This window comes from Molothrus ater, chromosome 6 (genome assembly GCF_012460135.2).
Source record: "Molothrus ater isolate BHLD 08-10-18 breed brown headed cowbird chromosome 6, BPBGC_Mater_1.1, whole genome shotgun sequence".
In the NCBI taxonomy this organism is placed as follows: domain Eukaryota; kingdom Metazoa; phylum Chordata; class Aves; order Passeriformes; family Icteridae; genus Molothrus; species Molothrus ater.
The window spans coordinates 18,492,396-18,511,174 of NC_050483.2; the positions used below are offsets into that span (position 1 = coordinate 18,492,396).

General features: G+C 43.2%; 1 protein-coding gene across 3 annotated transcripts in view; it reads left to right on the forward strand.

The window, feature by feature from the left end:
• Positions 1–18,391, forward strand: part of C6H11orf24 (chromosome 6 C11orf24 homolog) — a 45,652-nt gene extending 27,261 nt beyond the window's left edge. For 2 of the 3 annotated variants that reach the window (XM_036384972.1, XM_036384971.1), the window contains 4 exons: positions 2,046–2,142; positions 14,065–14,303; positions 15,302–15,418; positions 16,575–18,391. In XM_036384972.1, the coding sequence (XP_036240865.1) occupies positions 14,147–14,303; positions 15,302–15,418; positions 16,575–17,734 (1,434 nt within the window). In that variant the 5' untranslated portion in view covers positions 2,046–2,142; positions 14,065–14,146 and the 3' untranslated portion in view covers positions 17,735–18,391. The remainder of the gene's footprint in view (positions 1–2,045; positions 2,143–14,064; positions 14,304–15,301; positions 15,419–16,574) is intronic. The other variant, XM_036384973.1, reaches the window with a different exon arrangement.
• The last annotated feature ends 388 nt before the right edge of the window (positions 18,392–18,779 follow it).

Here is an 18,779-nt window from a genome sequence, read left to right on the forward strand (position 1 = left end):
GTGGGAAGGGCTCCCAGAGGGCTGTTGACTTGGTTGGTAGGGGAGCCAAACAGTCCTGTGAAATAAACTGCCATTGAGCCCTCTCTTGCTTGATGGTAACAAGCATTTGATGTGTTCATTCCTACAGTCATTTCTTGTTTCCTTCCTACAGCTTAGACTGGGGGGGAGTTAGTGAAGGAGTTGTGAATTGGCAGCTGGAGTCTAAGGATGCTTCTGGCACTGCAGGGACAGTGACAATGCTGAAAATTAGTGCAGGCAGCACCTGGTTGTGCATTTTGGGTTCACAGCTCTTCCAGCCTTTGACTGCTGGCAATCCAAGAGAGTCCCCATGCAGGTGAGGTGCTCAGGATGCTTGTGGGGCAGCAGTTCATTCAGGAAAGGAGAGCTTATCTCTGCCATGGTATGGAGACTCCCTTCTTGGAGGAGTGTCTGCACAGACATTTCTGCATGGTCCTGTGAACAACTTATCCAATGAAAGTAAGCATCAAGAACTGCAGAAGTGGGCTCTAATGCTCACTGGAACCACGTGATTGTCTTGCTGGTGTGTAAAACTGCTTGCTGTTTTGCTGTCTGGCTTGTGCATTGCTTTGTTTCTGTGGGTGAAAACCTTGCATTTAGCTGAGGGCTCTGCTTTGCTGTTCTTGTGATTTCACTGGAATGAGGTTTCCTCAGGGCAGTTTTGCATGTCCATCACCGTAGGTGCCAAAACATCTGAGAGTCTTCCATTTCCTTTGCTGGCTTTATTTTTCTTTGCTGTTCTGGGCACAGCCTCCTCAAGGCATAGATCTTGTGTTTTAGTGCTGAGAGGTAGGTGTGCTGCTGCACTGGCACCAAGGTGGTGCTGTGTAGTGCTGTCAGACTGGCTGGGACTGAAAGCCTGTCTCCAGTGGTGGCATTGCCATGGTGGGAAGGCTGCTCTTTAAACACCCTTTGTAGAATGTGAGGTCTGGAATGACAGTGTATGGGTCTGGACTCTTCATCACATCCTCTCCTCCTGTTGCACATAACTTATCAGCCATTTAGAAAGCATACTGGGTGCTTGTTTGGTTGGTTGCTTTCTTGCAGGACAATGTGCTGTGAAGAAAGGAACAGAAGGTAGAGAGCCAGGGATATGGGTTCTTGTTTATTTGCAGCCAGCTGGACTGTCCCCCAGGATGGCAGGGCCCACAGTCCATTTGTATGTCTTGCACCTGCTTGAGGAACCAGCTGGTGCCCCATTTGAGCAGGCAGTTTGGCCTGTGCTGGCCTGTGGGTTGCAGGGGTGTGCCTGGATTATCTCTGTGCATCACCACAGCTCCTGGCACCTTTGCTTGGGGTGACTTAGCTGGGCTGTGTCCCCTAAAGGACAACTAAACTGTGTTCTGCAGATGTGGCCATGGGGTGTCCAAGCCCCCACAGCTATCTCTGTTATTCCCTAAGTACACAGAGAGGGAAGGAGAGGTGGTCTGTGTACAAGAGCCTTTTTATTACCTTGCTAAGACATTCAGCAAGTCCCCTTCACTGCTTCTGCTAACAATGGCTGTCCAGGAGGGCATTGGGACTGCCTTCCCTGGCTCCACCTGACTCTGACTTGCTGCCAAGCCCAGAGAGCTACTTATGCAATAGTCCAGCAAAACATGTCACTATGTATTCCTCATGTGTCCTAGTTTCAGACTTAAAAAAAAAAAAGAGGTGAAGAAGAGTGGCTGATAAAATTTGTGTTGAATTTTACATGTATGTTTGTGTTGGATTTTTATTTGTTTGGCTTGAGGAGACTTTGCAGCACTTTAACTAAATCTGTTTTTAAATCCACTTAAGTTAAACTCCTACTACAACTAGTGTGTGGAGAGCAGGATGAAATCTCATTAATTTTAATAGGATTAGGCATGTTCTTTTGCTGAGTCTTCTGCTCTATCTTTTTTTCTTTGTTTGGCTTTTCTATATAGAAAGCAGGATAAACTTTTCCACTCTTCCACCTCTTTGTGGAAATGCTTTGACAGGCTCACAGAAATGACTCTCTGGTTGCATACAATAACATTTTACACATTTTTTCCCTCTGCTTTCAGCTGTAGTCCTACTGTATCCAGGCTTTTATTGGCTTTTGCTTTCCCTAAAGGCGCAATAATTCCTGACAGCAAGAAAACAGTTACAAGTGTTTGCATGGTAAGTTTCTACACTCAAAATCATTATTTTTGCTTTTGGTCTCTCTGGATAGATTTGAAACTGCTGTAAAACAAGCCAATTTGTAGAGAGAAACTCTGTAGGAGTCAGCAGGAACTGAGCATGTGCAGATGGGTGAGGGCATAATTAATTTCTGTTCACCAACCAGGAATAAACTGAAGTACAGCAAATAAAGGTAGAAGTGGTTTGCATGCAAACTGGTTGAAGGGTAATATTTGGGGTCTGTCTAAGATTGAACAGCTATTAACTGGAGAGGAAGCTGCTTCATGCATTTGTGTTACCTCTTTACTTCCACATTTCTCAGTATACGTCATGCCCTGCATATCAGTATTGATATAGGAATTTGATTTGTTTGTAATTTATATTACAGGAACACTCCTCTTCCCTCTCTCTATCTGAAAAGACAAATCCCACAGCAGGTATTTCTGGATGTCCCTGAGATGCTCCTAATGAAACACTTACTAGATATGTGCTTTCATAGGAAAAGCTGACTGTCTTGTAGCTGTGCACTAAGCTGGATTTCAAGAGACTTGATTTACATTTTCACTTCCAGCTCTGAGCAGTTCCTCCTATAGCTATACACAAATGACTCAGTCTTTTCACACCCCTTTTCCCACCCTGTGAGATAAGGAAGGGTTGATCTACCTTTCCTCTGTTCTGCTCTTTTGAACTGATGCCCTGTTGTGCTATGGACTAATCCATATTGCAAAGGTTGGACTGGTGTTTTTGTGTCAGCAAAACTCCTCTATGACATTAGTCCTTTTGATGAAACTTCACATCATCAGTGTGTTGTCTTGCTGGCAGTAGCATCTAGATTGAAGTTCCTGTATCTGATTAAAAAAAGAGAACGTGGTGGAGGAAAAAAAAACATTCTGGTTTTTTTTTCCATAAGATAAACAGAGATTGGCTTATTAAGGGGGTTAAAGATGGGGAATTCTGACAGGTGAGAAATGCCCAGTGATACCTTGAAATTCTCTATGGGCAAGCAAAGAGCATTTATTCCCATCATAAAAGGGTTAGGCTTGGAAGGGACCTTAAATGTCATCTAGTTCCACCCCCCCCTGCCATGGGCAGAGATGATCAGGTTGCTCAGGGCTCCTTCCAACCTGGCCTTGAACACTTTCAGGGAAAGGTATCTACAGCTTCTCTGGGCTACCTGTGCCAGTGCCTTACCACCCTCACAGTGAAGAACTTATGCCTAGCATCTAATCTAAATCTCTCCTTGTCCTGTCACAGTCTTCTCCTGTAAAATGTCCATCTCCCTCTTTGTTATATGCCCCCTTTAAGTACTAAAGACCACAATGAGGTCTCCCCAGAATCTTTTCTTCTCCAGCCTGAACAATCCCAACTCTCTCAGCCTGTCTTTGTAGGAGAGGTGCTGGACCCAGCACTCCAGGTGAGGTCTCACCAGAGCACAGTAGAGAGGCAGAATTCCTTCCCTTGACCTACTGGCCACGTTCCTCTTGATGCAGCCCAGGCTTTTTAGGCTGTAAGCATGCATTGCTGAGACATAAATGATATCTTCATCTATGATGATGATTTTTTAAGGGATTGCCAGCAGTTTATATTTGCAGTGTGGTAGTGGCAGGAACCATGTGTTGTGGCTGTAATGGCCATCTCTGAGGTGGCTGGAGGAGGCATGTGCTGTGGCTGAAATGCATCACTGACAGTGTCTGGGATATCCCTGACTCCAGTGAGCACATTTTGGGTGGTGAAGCCAGCAAAGGAATGCAGTGTCATGGGCCTGCTGGTGGCTACACAACTCAGTTCTGTGCAGGTCCCAGGTTCCACAGGTTCTGCTAGACTTATTCTCATAAGTCTCATATATTCTCTCTATATAAAGTTAAACATGGGCTTTGTGTGTTTGAAGAATTATTGCCTAAGACAGATATGCTAATGTGGAAACAGCTGATAACGTTCTGCAAGGACACTTGCATGAGTTTGAGAAGCATGTGGCCTGGTCTGGGCTCTAATGCAGATGGCTTTTGTTACCAGCTGACTTGGTAAGCAAAAGCAGGAACTTGTGTTTGTTTGCTGTTCAGCAAATAGCTTTTGACTGAATCCCATGTATTCATAGATTACTGTTTGTTGCTTTTCTGTCCATTGTGAAGGGAGCAAGGATTTCTAGGCTTTGAAAATCTTGTAATTTATGAAGCTGGATATATATTGATGCAATGAAATACGAAATATGTGATTTAACAACCGTAACAGAAGTGGGTTTCCAGTGCTGATAATCAATCCTCTTAAGGAATATCAGAATCAAAGAGTTTAAAAATCAAATATAAACAGAAAATGCTGGTGAGTTGGAGGATTTTGGTTCCCTTTTTTTTTTTCCTGTAGGTTTTGGCAATATTAGTAAGCTGTTCTTTCTGGGTGGTATGTTCTGCACTTGGTCTTTGACTCCTCTGAAAGTGGAAACAGATGTAATGCAAACTGTGGAGTAGGCAACCTGTCCCTTGGGAGCTGACTGAAAACAAACCCTCTACTGAATGAGCTCTTAAGTTATTGCATGTCTTGGGACAAATTTGTTTGCAGTAAATCAGTAAGATAACACCTGCAGAGGTCCCTTCTGGAGTTAAAATACATGCTCCAGAATTGTGATGAACAGCTGACTCAGGCATTCACATTTACAGTTGCTTCTTAGCAAGATGCAGTGAATGCCATCCAATGAACACAGGGCTGTAACACAGGATTTCATACAGAGATTCATCTGCATAAAAAATGTCTGGGTGAAGGAGAGAATTTGTAAATAAAATACATGGACAAATTTATTTCAGTATTTTTATCTAATCTCCAGGAATGTTACTGCTGGAGGGAAGTGCTCTAAAAAGCAAAGACTGAAATGGTGGGCATACAGTTTAAATGGTTAGAGATTGTTTGATTTTGTAGCTATTAATAGGCATCTGCATAGGTAGAGAGTTTTTTATGTTGGCCTATAGGTGCTAGAGGGTTTGTTAAGCAAGATCCTCTTCAGATGGTTGTGAGAAAAAAGGCATATAAACCCAAAACTAACCCCAAAATCCTCAACACATGATCCTCACTGCAGTGCAGTTTTTCTGCTCTGCTGTCAGCTTGGGCAGATTTACCTTATGATATAATTCCAGGCAATTGAAGTGAAAGTGCCCTTCTCCATTACACCCCGAGGAGATGCTGGTTCTAAACTGCCCAAAATAGAGAAGGAACCTGAAGAGAGACTTCTGGTCCTCTGACCCATTGCTGTCTGGAGTTTTCTCTGTTCTCTTCTGGAAACTTGGAGATTTCTGGATGATTTTAAGAAGCAGACACATTCTCAGCAGTTGACAGTTGCAGTGCCAAACATGCATCGTGTCACTCTGTGATTTCTGACATTCTGTACGGTTGACTCTGCTGCTATAGGGCCGTTCTTGGTTTACTGAAAACTGCAGCTTTTGAGGAAAGCAGCATTGGTGCCACTTCACCTTGTGTTCTGAGGCAGTTTAGTGGTGGGATTTAACCCCTCTGCTTCATTACAATTGAACAGGAGCAAGAGCAGCTGAGAGGCAGGGGCAGGTTTGTGGGTTTGAGGTCCCTACAACCAGCTGATGGGACTCTTCAGCCTTCAAGTTGGATTTTTAGTCTGGTCTCTAGTTCTGAGGGTCTTAAACTTTGTTTAACAAAGGATGAGGCTGAAGAAGTGTTGCACCTCAACGCTGGCTGCCTGGGTTCTCACTTTTCTGCATTTATACCCATTTCTCATTCCAGTCTTGCAGAGTCTCTAGCAGCAAACAATTTGAAACAAAAGGTGTTGTTTGATAGGTAGAAGTGCATGTTAATTCAAGTGTGAATTCTTTAATTCTTGGCACATCTTTTGTTTTGTATCCGATTTCATTCAGTCACAGTCTGTTCCACCTGTTGATTCCTGACCTACAATGGTGTTCTGCTGATCTGATGATATTGGACAGGTTTGTACTGGAGTACACTGGAGCTGAAATCTTCAGAACACCAGTCAGAAGCAAGCAGTGAGAGTTACTGCTTGTAGTGTGGTTTTCACATCCTTGTCCTTTCCCTTATTTTTGTTATCAGAGCTTGGACAACCTCTCCTGGGGAAACTCTTGCCTAGATAATTAATGTATGGTGAGCTCATCTTTGAACCAGGGTCTATCTTGTTGCTAGTTTGGCTTTTCTAGTTTGCTGTTCCCCTCATTGCAGGATTGGGGCATCTTTGGCATAAAATCAGTAGCCAGAAGTTTCTAATAGGTTCAGTCTTCCTGCTGCTTCTAGGTCACAGAATCTGGAGGAGTAAGAATAATCTCTTAATTTTGTTACAAGTTCGGGTGTTAAAATTTGAGAGAGAGGTTTCAACTTTGGGGTTTTTTCTGTGTTTGGTGCTGTATTGCTGAGTAAAAATTGAAGACTGATATTAGCACAGAGGCATCTGAGATGGCTTCTGAAAATATCTGTATTTGTGACACCATCTGTCCAGTCAAATACAGAACACGTATCACATTTGTGTCTGGTACAAGTTAAATTGATGTTTGTGGTAGTTGTCATCTCTCTTGGTGAGCTGCTCTGCTGACTTTCTGTAGAGGCCCATGACATTCAGGTGTACTCCCTGGAATAGCTTTGTAGTTCTTGTTAGCCATATCAGCAGCAGACAGACAGACAGACCTTTCATATGGAGCTCAGAAAGGTTTGGAAGAACCTGCTGCTCCCTGTGCAGTTCCTCTTCCATGAGTGAGGGGCTCTGGGGGTACTGGAAGAGCTTTGAGAAGCTCAAACCAAGCTTCTTTTACTTTGATTGATTAATCAGATTTTGAGTATCAGGACTCAAAACTATAATAAAGAGTAACTCTGAAATGGAAAAGAGGGAACCTAGAACAGGTAGGAGAGCAGAGCTGCTGCCCTGCTGGTTTGTAGGAGATGAGACCCCAGAGCTGGGCTGAGGCACTGCTGCAGATGCTGCCTTGGCAGCTCATGAGGGTCAGGAAAGGGAAGGATGTTTTTCCTCTAGGTTCTGATAACAGATAGGTTTAAATTCAGATTGGTGCAGGACCTGAAGGCTTGCTGGCTAAGAGGAGCCTGCCACAGAGAAGACCAGCAAGGATGAGGAGAGCTGCTACTGCATTTGATTCTTTCTTTGTTTGGAAAAAAATAGATTTGGCTAAGCTTTCCCTCCCACCCTGCCCTGTGATTTCCACACCTGTCAAGCTGTCAAAATCACAAAGCAGGGATGCATGTGCCAACAAACTTTATTTGGTATTGCTGTGTATTGTAAGTGTATTCCTGGCTTGGAGACTTTAGGAAGAATCTTTGTTCTAACGTATGTATGGTGCAAACCTCCCCAGTGTCATATTGCATTGAGATAAGCTGGAGTGTCTTATTGCTGCATCTCACCTGGGAGAACTTCCATATGAAAATACCTTTGTTTTTTAACCTGAGTTGTTTGCTTAAATAAGGGAAACCTCCTATAATCTTGGAGCCTTCAGGTTCTTTTGCTTGTGAGGGTAATGGGAGCTGGAGCCGCATATGTTTGGATTTTTTTTTTTAAATTTGTGTTTATTTTCCATATTTCAGGATATGCACGAAGACCTTACTTCCTTGAAGAAAGGAGAAATAGCCAAAAATGTTTCCCTTTCTTCCAGTTGTTTTAGGGATGAGCAGACATTCCCTTTCAGTCACAGGACTGGGGTCATGTTTTGGCTATTTCCAAGCTCTCTGAATTTAGGATTCCTGAGTTTCTGAGCTCCCACAGTTTTGCCTGATGCTATTGTAACTTAAGGTGACATTTTTGCTGTATGTAACCCTACTGAAAATCATGCACAGACTTAAAATTCCTGAGCAAAGATGCAGAACCTTGTGATCTGGATGGAGGTATGTCCTGTGTTTCCATGGGCCTAAAATTAGTATTTCAGCTACATGAACCTATAGAGAAGCATAATGATTTCTCAGAAATATCAGGAGTGGAAGATAACATTTCAGTGAAACTTGAATTGATCTGGATTGCCAGGTATTTGCTGACTGTGGTAAAATTCTGCAGGGCAGGAGGTGAGTGGGTGACCAGACTTCAACACACTGGCACTTGCTCCAGAAGTAACACTTGGTTATTTGTACCTTCGGGCTGAAGTCGCTGCTTGCTAAGTCTCTGTTAGCTCCACACTTGTCAGTTTTGGATTCAGCAGCACCTCAGGCACAGTTTATTTCTGTGCATGTGGAATGTGCTGGTTCCACCCCTCAGCAAGCATGAAGCACCTGCACTGCAGAGCACCTGCTTCTGCAGGCACTTAGGGGAACCAACGTCGGGAGCTGGCCCTTTACCCTTCTTGATGAACTTTGCTCTGTGTTAGTTCAAGGGCTGCAGAGTTCATGTGGGAGCCCACTGGGATGGTTCCTTTGAGGGTCTTGTTGAAAGCTGGTTAATTTGAAACACATGGTGTGAAATGCCCTGCATATGATCTCCAGTTCCCATGAGACAGCAACACATCTGAGAACTTCTATCTGCTTCGGGTGCAGACCAGACTAGGGAAGGTTGCAGTTGAGCCATAGTACACATTTTTATTGCTTAAAGGTATTTTTGTTGACAGATTTATTGTTCAGCCACAGCTTTATGCAGTTAGCTTTTGGCAGCTTACTTTTCTGTATATTAAAACTAGATTGTTTCAGATATTTCAAAACAAGGCACATTTTCATAAATCAAATAGCTGTCTGATCATTTTTCACAGGAAAATGTTTTGCTGAGTAGTACTTCTCAGCATCAGAACTGCAGCACATGGCACTAATATGAGTGAGAAAGGATGATGAATGAGTGGTTCTGGTTTGGGACTTTTAGACTTTAACATTTATTTCTTCAGAGGCAAGGCGCGATGGCCATGAACAGTGGCAATGTGGATTGTCCTCAGCTGTATAAGCTGTCTGCCTGGTGCCCTGAGAGAGGAACCAAGTGGGCAGCCAAGGAACAGAGAGATGGAGATGGGTAAAGCTGGCAGGAGCAGCTTTGCAACTTGTCAATAACTTTGTTGGGCAGCCAAAGGAACGTGATGGCTCTAAAGCTGCTGTTCAGAGAATCATATAATTCCACCTGGTCATACTCAGCTGACATTGGGTCAGCCTCATGTGCCTTGGTGTTGTCCCTTCTGTCTCCAAGCCTATCTACATGAGCATCTTCAGTCTTGGAGTGAAGCTTGGGAAGTAAAATGCATGTGAGGATTGCAGTGCAGATTCCCTGTCTCCTGTACTCTTGCCTTGATTTACAAAATGAGATGTGCTTGTCTTGCCTTAGCAAAATCTGGTTTAATTCTGTTTTTCTAAAGAGAGAAATGTTGCACTTGTTCAGACAGCTGACATTCAAGTGTTTAGCAGCAAATGCAAGTGGGAAACAGGCCTTATGCCTTCTCAGTTTGATGGGAGAGTAGCATTGTTGTCTGCAAAAGGAATTCCACCCCCGTTTTCCCTGCTTTGTTGTTATACTGAAGATAGATTATTTCTTTGCTACTCCAACCTTATTTCATACCTAGTGAGTATGAATTTTGAGGCAGTGTCTACTGGCTGTTCAGGGACAGCTCAAAGGAGCATGTGTTGCCCTAAATGATTTGCTTTGCACACTTTGTACCTGTGATCTCTAACACCCACATTCCCTCTTTTTGTGTTTTTTTTTGGTCTAGTTCTGTATCCCTCTTCACCCTGGTACAGTCATTGTGCATGCACCTTGCAGCTGCTTAACCAGGAACAGCTGAGGCTGCTTGGGGGGGGGCATGGAGGCAAGGGATTTATATTCCAAGGACTTCTGTCTGCTCTTGCAACATCATCCCAATCATTGTTCTTTGCAATAATGATTTTTTTTATTTGTATAAATTCCTTGGCTTAAGCACTGTGAGATCAGCAAGAAGCAAGGAACTCTTCTGAAACCCAGCAGGCAGTGCCCTCTGGGTATGTGTGTGCATTGCAAAGTCATCAGTCATTCAGTTGTTGACTCAAAGTTATTCTGGTTTGCCAGCATGCTTATTCCCTGCTGAGTTACAGCCACAGATAACAAAAGTGAACTTTGTGTTTTTCAGAGTGTAGTCTTTTCCCAGATTTTATTTGTTGCTGTCTTTTGTGGTTTGGTTTTGCTTTGGTTTGGCTTTGAACTTCCTTGGGGATGTTCTCTAGGCAGAGAAGGTAGTGCTTGAGAAGTGAATTTTGCCCCAGTTTCTCAAAATTACTTCTGAAGGGATTGGTAGCATTCATTGCTTGCACTGTGCTGTCCAGACTGCTTGACAGGTTTGGACAAGAAGGTTTAGTGAGTGTTGTTTTGGGATGTGGGTGCAGGGGCTGGGTGCTCAGAGGGGTCTCTGAGTACAGATGGAGCCATGTGGGACAGCAAGTCAGAAATACAGCTTATTGCTTGTGATAACAGAGGGCAGTTGTTAAATTGGGAAAAGTGATCTGCAAGTAGTTGTACCTCCTGTTCTGGATGAATGGAATTGGCTAAGGTGGAAGAGGCAAAAAAACCCCCATGCCTCTAGCTGGAGTTTCTGATATTTAAGCATCCCAAGCCTCATCTGTAGCGCATTAAGGTATGGCTGCAACTGGTTATCCTCTCACTGGTCTTGGAAAGGAGCTGTTTGCTTGTCTGATACACTCACAGTCTGTGCATTGTGTTTGTCTGCTTCACACACTCACTCTGCAGTCTACAAAGGGATTTTTACAATTGGCTAAAGGATGTTGAAAAGTGTTTTAAGCTTGTAATCTTGTATTGAGTGCCTTAGGGGAGGTATTGCCAGTTGGTCCCTGAGGAGACCGTGTTTAGTGAGAGGCAAAGGGGGGACAAATCTTTTGTGCATGAGCTTGGCAAGTCCCCCTAAAACAATGCTGACCTAATCCAGAAAGGCTGCCAGGTACTTTGGAAGAGGTGAGATTCATTTTCTGGGATTTTGTTTTGCTCTGTAGTTGTTGCAGTTAAGTGGAACCAAAGTCAGCTGTGCTGGGAAGGACTTGTAGTGAATTGATGTGGCTGGGGATACAAAGCATCTCTTTGCATAGGGATGCATGTTAATGCAACAGCTTCCAGCTACTGCTGTTATCATTTGATCTTGCAAATATATGTAGTTCTTGGGTTGATTGAGATTAATACTAATATTTTATTTGTCCTAAAAGTGAGATTTGAACAATAATAATAGTATTTATTTACAGCTATAATCCTGTTATATCTGCAGTTTCAAAATGCAATGCAAGATATTTATTCTTAGAAGGTGGTTATTATAGTTTCAAAATTATTACTTAAGGTATGAAAAAGCCTCCTATAATAGATGTTTAGCGTTTGTATTCATTGCTGTTAATCCTTACTAGTTTATTTGAAACAGTGTATGCATACATTATTAAATGGTAACTCATTCTCAGGGTCACTTCTTAGGTTGTAAAATAATGCTTCTTATAAAGCCTGGACCTTGAAAGGGGACATAAGCTGCACTCTTTAAAATGTGAAATACATTAATGATGGGGTTTTTTTCTTTTATGTTTGTGGGTTAAGTACTGTTTTCTGAATCTCTACCCATGACCTGTGAACTTTTCAAAAAGTGCACTTACTTTGGCACCGTGTGGTGGGAAGTGCAGGTTGCCACACAGTGCTCTGGGGTGAAGTACCTCCAATGTCTTTGAGGGAACCCAATTCACTTGCTTTAAATTGAAGGATTTGGGGTTTAAAGGAAGTCCTTGCTGTCTGCTCTAGGAAAATCTCTTGTGGGCAGAATACTTAATGTTTTCCCTTGCTTTCCCCCTTGCTCCCAGTCTTATCAACTGCAGCTTTCAATGGTTAATCCACAACATATGCAAAGAGTGACAGTAAGAGTGTGATAAAGGCCGAGGCAAACTTGTAAAAGTGCCCTGCAATTTGGGGCAGTGGGAGAGGTATTGGAAATTGGCTTGGCTGAACAACCCAAATTAGTATTGCCAATTCCCCGACGAGAACGTGGGGCTGCTTTCCTGAGCAGCCAGTACTGGTGTAGTGTGTTGCAAAGGCTGTGCTGGTATTGCACAGGTCATCTCCTCTCCTGTCCTGATCCTTTCAGCTTTGCTAAGGTGCACTTGGAAGAAGTGATAAGGAAAGAGCAAAGTCAGTCTGTGCTGTGCTCGCACAGTGTGTACTGGGAGAGGGGCACCGGCCATAGTTGGTACATAGGACTAGGTGGGGCTGCTGAGCTGCCTTTCCCTGCCAAGACTTCTGGTCTCAGGTCAGGTTTAGAAATATTTCCTGCTGCCAGGTGAGATGACTCAGCTTGAACATCTAGCTGCACTGAGAAACCTGCTCACAGAAAATGAGCCTGATGCTGTGCATCTCCCTGATGTTTGCCTCAGGGAGAAAGCTGCAGAGGGGTGCAAGGGCCCTACAGTCATTTGGGCTTCCCATCTCTCAGGGAGAGCAGAAGGTCTAAAAATGCCTCATCTGTTTTCAACAGGTAAAATAACTCTTTTTACTAGAATAAAAGGCAGGAAGGAGACTTTTGAGTTCCTCAGGGAACTTGAAGGTTGACTAGGAAAACGGAATTTGAGGCACTGCATTTTAGTGTCATGTTTTGTCCCCATCTTTGGCTCTTTGACAGTCTAGTGTGGACCTGTATATTGTGTGTCCTCTGAGAAGCTTGGGGTAGCTGTTTATATTTCATTCCTTTTCAGATAGGGTGGTTTTGAAGCTCAAGCTCTGTTACCCTGTTTGGGGCTTTGGGATATAGTAGAAGGGAAAATTGGAAGCAAAAGTTTAATGGTACAAAGCATCAAAATATTGCAATCTGAGTCACAGCTAACAAACATTATTTGGGGCTTTTTTTGGAGGAGAAATAGCTCTTAGATTGTTAAATTCACAAGCATGGTTGAAACTGGAGTTCTCATGGTTGAAACTGAGATTTCTAGCCTGGATGGCTAAACGAGGGTCTTACGCACATTCCTGAGGGCTGTTGGATGTTCTTGCCTGTGGTATTTATACATTCACACCTGCTGCTCATTCTGGGTTGGGAACTGCCTTTGCAGTCATCACATCCAGCTCGGAGATGTCACACAAAGCTGAATCTCAACACTCTCTGAAGGCTGTCACATTTCTCTTCATAACTTCAGGATGGTGACTAAAGCTTGCTTAAGTGATGAGGAAGAGGATTGTCCTTAAAAATTACTTAGAGAAGAGGCTTACCATGGGTCTAGTTCAGACTGAAATGTTTGAAGTTCATACAAAGCTCCAAAAACCTCAGAACCAAGAGGGTAAATCCAGATAGAAGCTACAAAGCTACTAATCTGCTATGATGTCAGTGGGAGCTGTTTCAGTGTCTTCAGGGACAAAAGCCCCTGCATTGGGTCAGTCACATGTGTGCATTAATAATGAAGGAAATGCATTATCTGTTGTTTTATGTGTGGAAATGAAGGCTTACTGTGGGTGTGAATATTCTTCAGTAACAGCTGTGTCTGTGTAATGTCTTGGAAGACCAGAATTTTTGGGTTTTGCTTGTTTTCAATAAAAATTTCTTTGAGCTTTTTGTAATGAGCAGGAAAACCAAAGCAGAAATCAACCTTGGTTACTTGGTTTTGACTGACTTGGTGTAAAGGCAGGACCAGGACTGTAGTTCCCCTTCTTATCAGTGTGCTCAAACTGGGTAAAACCCTTCTGCCTAGCCTGGGCACAACATTAGGGGTCCCAGAATGAGTCCAAAGACATCATATCTGTGCTGCCACATGTGTTTGGGCTTTGAGGTTCACTTTGTACCCATGGCTTTTGACTTAAGCTGTTCTCCATTGAGATGTGAAGGAAGGAGAGCAAAGTACCTTTTCCATAGAAAGAGCCTCTCTGGGAAGTGGAAAAGGTCTTTACTCCTCCTGCCTCTGAGCCCTTGCTTGTTTGTGATGTGTAATGATACTTGCCTGCCTTTTGTATGTTTTTATTTTCCATTCCTGCTCATAGGGATATAAATTGTTGATTTTTTTTAATAGGTATATTGCAGTGGATCTGAAGTTGATATAAGAGAGAATTTCTTCTGGGAAGAGAAGCTTCCCTGTAAGGCTGACCCTGAAGATGTGGACTGCCATTGTGTTCTTCCTGCTGATTTCCATCTGTATCTGTGAACACCAACTTTCTGTCCTGAAAGGGAGAGGAGTCCATGTAGTGCAAATAAGCAGGCTTACCAGTGAAGAGCAATGCAGGCAGGCTTGTCAGAGCCCAGGTGCTTCAGGTGAGGTTCTTGTCTCTTGGATGGAATTCCAGCTGCATTTTCTGCTCCTTGAAGGTCTCTGCTGCTCCTTTGACTTTCTTTTTTAATTCCAGTTGTTTACAGGCATTTAGAGTAACAGCTGCTATGTGTGGTGCTGAATAACTTCTGACAGATTTGGTTAAATTGAATCCAGGACAACTGCTTCCCAGAGCCCTTGGAGCTTCCATAGGAAACAGCATGTGCTGTTGGTGTGCACTGATGGCGTGCAAAGTGTTAGGTCACTTGAATTGCAGAAATTATTCCCAGCTGCCAGATGCTTGCAAGGGAGCAGTGCTGTTGCAGACAGCTGCACTAGAATGAGTAATCTTTGCTCGCTGGTATTTGTGTGTGTTTTCTGCCTTAGAAGAAACTACTTTGTCCTGCAACCAAGCACAGGGTTAAATCTGTGAGGTAAAAGCCTTCTCACTACATCTGAGACGTCTTTACAAATAATTAAACTTCCAAAAGAGTCTTCTAGTTGTCCTTATTAAGGCCCCAGTCCTGTCTAGCCAGATGAGAAAGCTTGAAGCTCCTGCAAAAAGCCGGTGCTGCTGTGGTGAAGATGAGACCTTGGCTCAGGTGGATGAATATCTGACTTTCAGGTGGTTAGGAAGTTAATAAAGATGCTGGTTTTAATGGCCATTAATGGTCATTTTCCTCAGTAAGACATCTAGATGAATTTACATGGGTCCTAACTGTAGTGCACTTTGTTTGAATTGCTATTGTCAGGAGATGCTGGTACCAGAAGACACACAGGTGGGTAGGCTACACTGGCAATATTGGTTTCGTTGGCTTTCTTTGGTTATTTTCACTAAGACTGAGTCAGGATCCTTTAAGGCCAGACTTTCTAGACACTGTGTGGTTGGGGTTTTTTTTTGTTGTGGTTTTTTATGTCCTTTTTTTCAATTCTTTAACTAGAGCCCCGAAGCAACGTCTTTGGTATCCTGTGTTCAGCAATCCATTTTCTCTGCTGTTTTCAGGGAGCCATCACTGTAATTGGTCTGTGCCCTACCAGAATCACTGCTTCCTCCTGCAGTGTCACCAGCTGAGTGTGTGCCAGAATGCTAGAGAACAGGACATCAGAGACCTGCTTGCAGGTAAAGCCATGTTTCAGCCTTCTGGGAAATCCAGGGTCCTGATTCTTCTGCTTTAAATGCCTACATTTAATCCTTGATAGGCTTTCAGCTGAGGAGGATGGCTTGTGAAATGCCTGCAGGGTGGTTCTGTAGGTACAGTTCACTGGAATAACTGTTTCACTTTGTCCTAGGGACTCTGGCACTTGCATGAGTGCATGATGTGTCTTTGAATAACTTTTGTAACACTTACTGAGTAACAGTTTGTCTCCATGTTGAAGACATCATTCATTCAAGCCATTTGCATGCCACACGCTGTCCTAGTGAAAATAAAGGCATAACAGATGTATTTATATCTTTTTTTCAGAGAAAGGAAAATGTCCTGGCATTGTTTTTCTCTCAGATTGCCAGGGTTTTGTTCCAGAGTCAACAGACTGCTTCTTTAATCAGAGGAGCGATTGCTCATGGTGCCTTTCCAGTGCCAGGGTATTCAGTTTTAATAAAGTGACACAATAACAAAATGGAGCTTATTTATAATTGGGAAATCAATCTTTTAAAGTTTGTTTCAAGGGTTCACTGTATCCAAATTTTAAAAAAAGTTTGTTTATGGTTCTTTGGGTTGGCAAAGGTTTCTCTGCAATGTAACAACTGGACTTGCGATAAGCAGATGGGATTTATGTCACTATAAATCTAGCTCACTTAGTTGTGAAGGACATGATCCTGATGTATGAAGGTGTAAGTAGAAATTTCTGTTCAGATTTGACAAGTGAAAGTTATGAATCCAGGCACAAAGGCTTTGTTGATGACGTGTAACTTTGAAAGCATGAATCCTCTTCTCAGGAACTGACATTTGTAAGACTGCTCCTGTTGATACTGTGCTTCTGCATTGTAGCTCTCTACTTCATTACTCCCCTTTTGTGAAATTAACTCCCTGGCTGGGCAAATATGAGAGGTCTGTGGCAGAAAAAAACAAACCAAAAAACCTCAAAGGGATTATGTGCAATAAAGGCTGGGGGGTCTTGAGTTTTCATGTTGTTGCTGAATTCAGGACTGATTTATTCCACTTGTACTGTGTGTACTGCAGAATATGTGTTCTGGTTTGCATGTTGGGGGTTGAGGTTAGATTTGAGCTTGAGAGTTTTTTATTCTTACAAAAGTAATTTGTTTTGTCTTTTGGAAGAAATTGTCAACAGCAAATGGGAGCCAGCCCTGTTTCACCGCCAGAGCCATCCACAGAAGACTGAGAGGATGCTGAATGCATGGATTGACCAACACAGTGTGGAAAACACATTTTCTTCAATTGCTCAGACTCACAATATTCATTTGAGGCATTTGCTTGATGTTCAGAAGACAGATGTCACAACAAGTACAAGGAAACTAATTGCAAGCGATGCTGCCACCACTACTGCCCCTGCCATAACAACAAGTGTTACAAATGCAACTTTCTCTACCACTTATGAAGCAACTGCCAAAGCCTCAAACACCCCTGGAGGTTCTGATACTTCTACTACAACCATGTCATCCTCTGCCTTTTCTCCCCCTCATAGTAACATCTCTGCTCCCACTTCCAGCAATGTCACCCAGATGGTGATGACCAGCCAAAAATTAGGAAGTAGTAGCTCTGTCCCAGTACTGTCCCCCACTTCTGCTCCCCTCACTGTTCCTTTTGAAGCAGGTACCTCAGCACAGCAGCCTGGGCCAGGTACCACCAGCAGCAGTGCTCCTCATGCTGACAGCCTCACCACTGCTGGAGCTGACCTGAAGATGCTGACCACAGCATTGCCCACAGCACTGCCCACCCCCATCCCACAGGATGCAGGAATGTCTTCCAGTGCTTCCACGCATGCCACGGCACCCATCCCAACAGAGAACTCTCCCTCTGTGAATCCAGTGCATGCTGGCACGTCACCAAGTCTAAAGCCAGAGGCAAATACAGCCACAGCATCCTTGAATGAATCAGCTTCTCCTCTGGGCTCTACCAGAGGTGCCATGGTTTTAACTACAACCTCTACAGTAGCAACTACGACTGAACGTGGGGTAAAGTCAACATCTAATGTCTTTTCAACAGCCATGGCTCCAACAGATGCAGCCAAAACAACAGCTTCAGGCCTCACAGAAACTCGGGACACAGACAACGAGTATCTTCTCATTGCTGCTGAGCCCCTGACTCAGTACTTAGTGGATAAAAGTTCACTACTTGCAGTGCTTTTAGTTGGTACGTTCTTCTTCTTAACTGTTATAGTTCTTTTCCTCATGCAGGCCTATGAGAGCTACAAGAAGAAAGATTACACACAAGTGGATTACCTGATCAATGGAATGTATGCGGACTCAGAGATGTGAAGAGGTGGGGATAAATAGTAGTCAAGAGATGGAAAGGAGATTCAAAGTCTGCATGACTTGTTTTTCCTTTCTATCTGCCTATAACACAAACTGAAAGTGCTTCCAAATTTACTTCTAGTGCAATTGAGGAGAAATGCCATGTACTGTATTAAGAAAAAATAATAATTTTTTATTCAACTGTGCAACAGGTTGCTGCAAAACCATAAAAAAGGAATAATTTTTAACATTTTCATAATGCACAGTAGCTTTGGCCATTATAATTCATTGCAAAGTAAATCTAACAAGGTGTAAGTTGCCATCATCTGAAAATGCTGTAGTGCTTTTCAGCTGTTTACAGTGCAGGTTGTGTTTCATTTGTTTCACGTGTGCTCCTCTGACAACAGAGCAAAGGATGCTGTCACCTTTTGTGAAGTGCTCCCAAACAGCCAGATGAGAAGTGTGGAGTACTGTTGCAACAGGGGACTTTTAATCCAGTGTGTGTCATATTTCAGTGTGCTTCTTGCTTATGAAGAGGTCTGTTTACGAGGTATTGTAAACTCTGTTTACTGCTAACCCAAGGTATCTTTTCACCACGGAGTGGATTACTGTGCCTCTGCACTTAAATGATCTTATTTTTATATTCAGTTAATAAATGGGGCCCTGGAAGGGCAGATCTTCTTGTGTTTCTCGTGTCATTGCTGTCCCTGCCAGTTCAGAAGCAAGCAAATGGGCTTTTGGGGCTTAAGTAAATTACCTCCACTCCAGTATTCCAAGTGTGGGGGCTTTGAAGACCTTGCTGAAAGCATGGACATGTCACAGAAGATACTGATCATCTTCCAGAGTACTGCTTCTATAATTTAAAGCCATTATGCTGTCAGTCTCCCAGGTGTGCAGACCCACTTACTGCTTATTATCTTTCATACCTACAGCTCTGTTTTGGGTTTTTTTGCGTTTAGGACAGAGTTGTTATTATTTTGGAAACTTAATTGCACATGCAGTAGCAATTTGGCTCCCAAGATCTGCAGCTGAGAGAATGAGTAGAAAACACTTGATTTTTAGGTAAGTG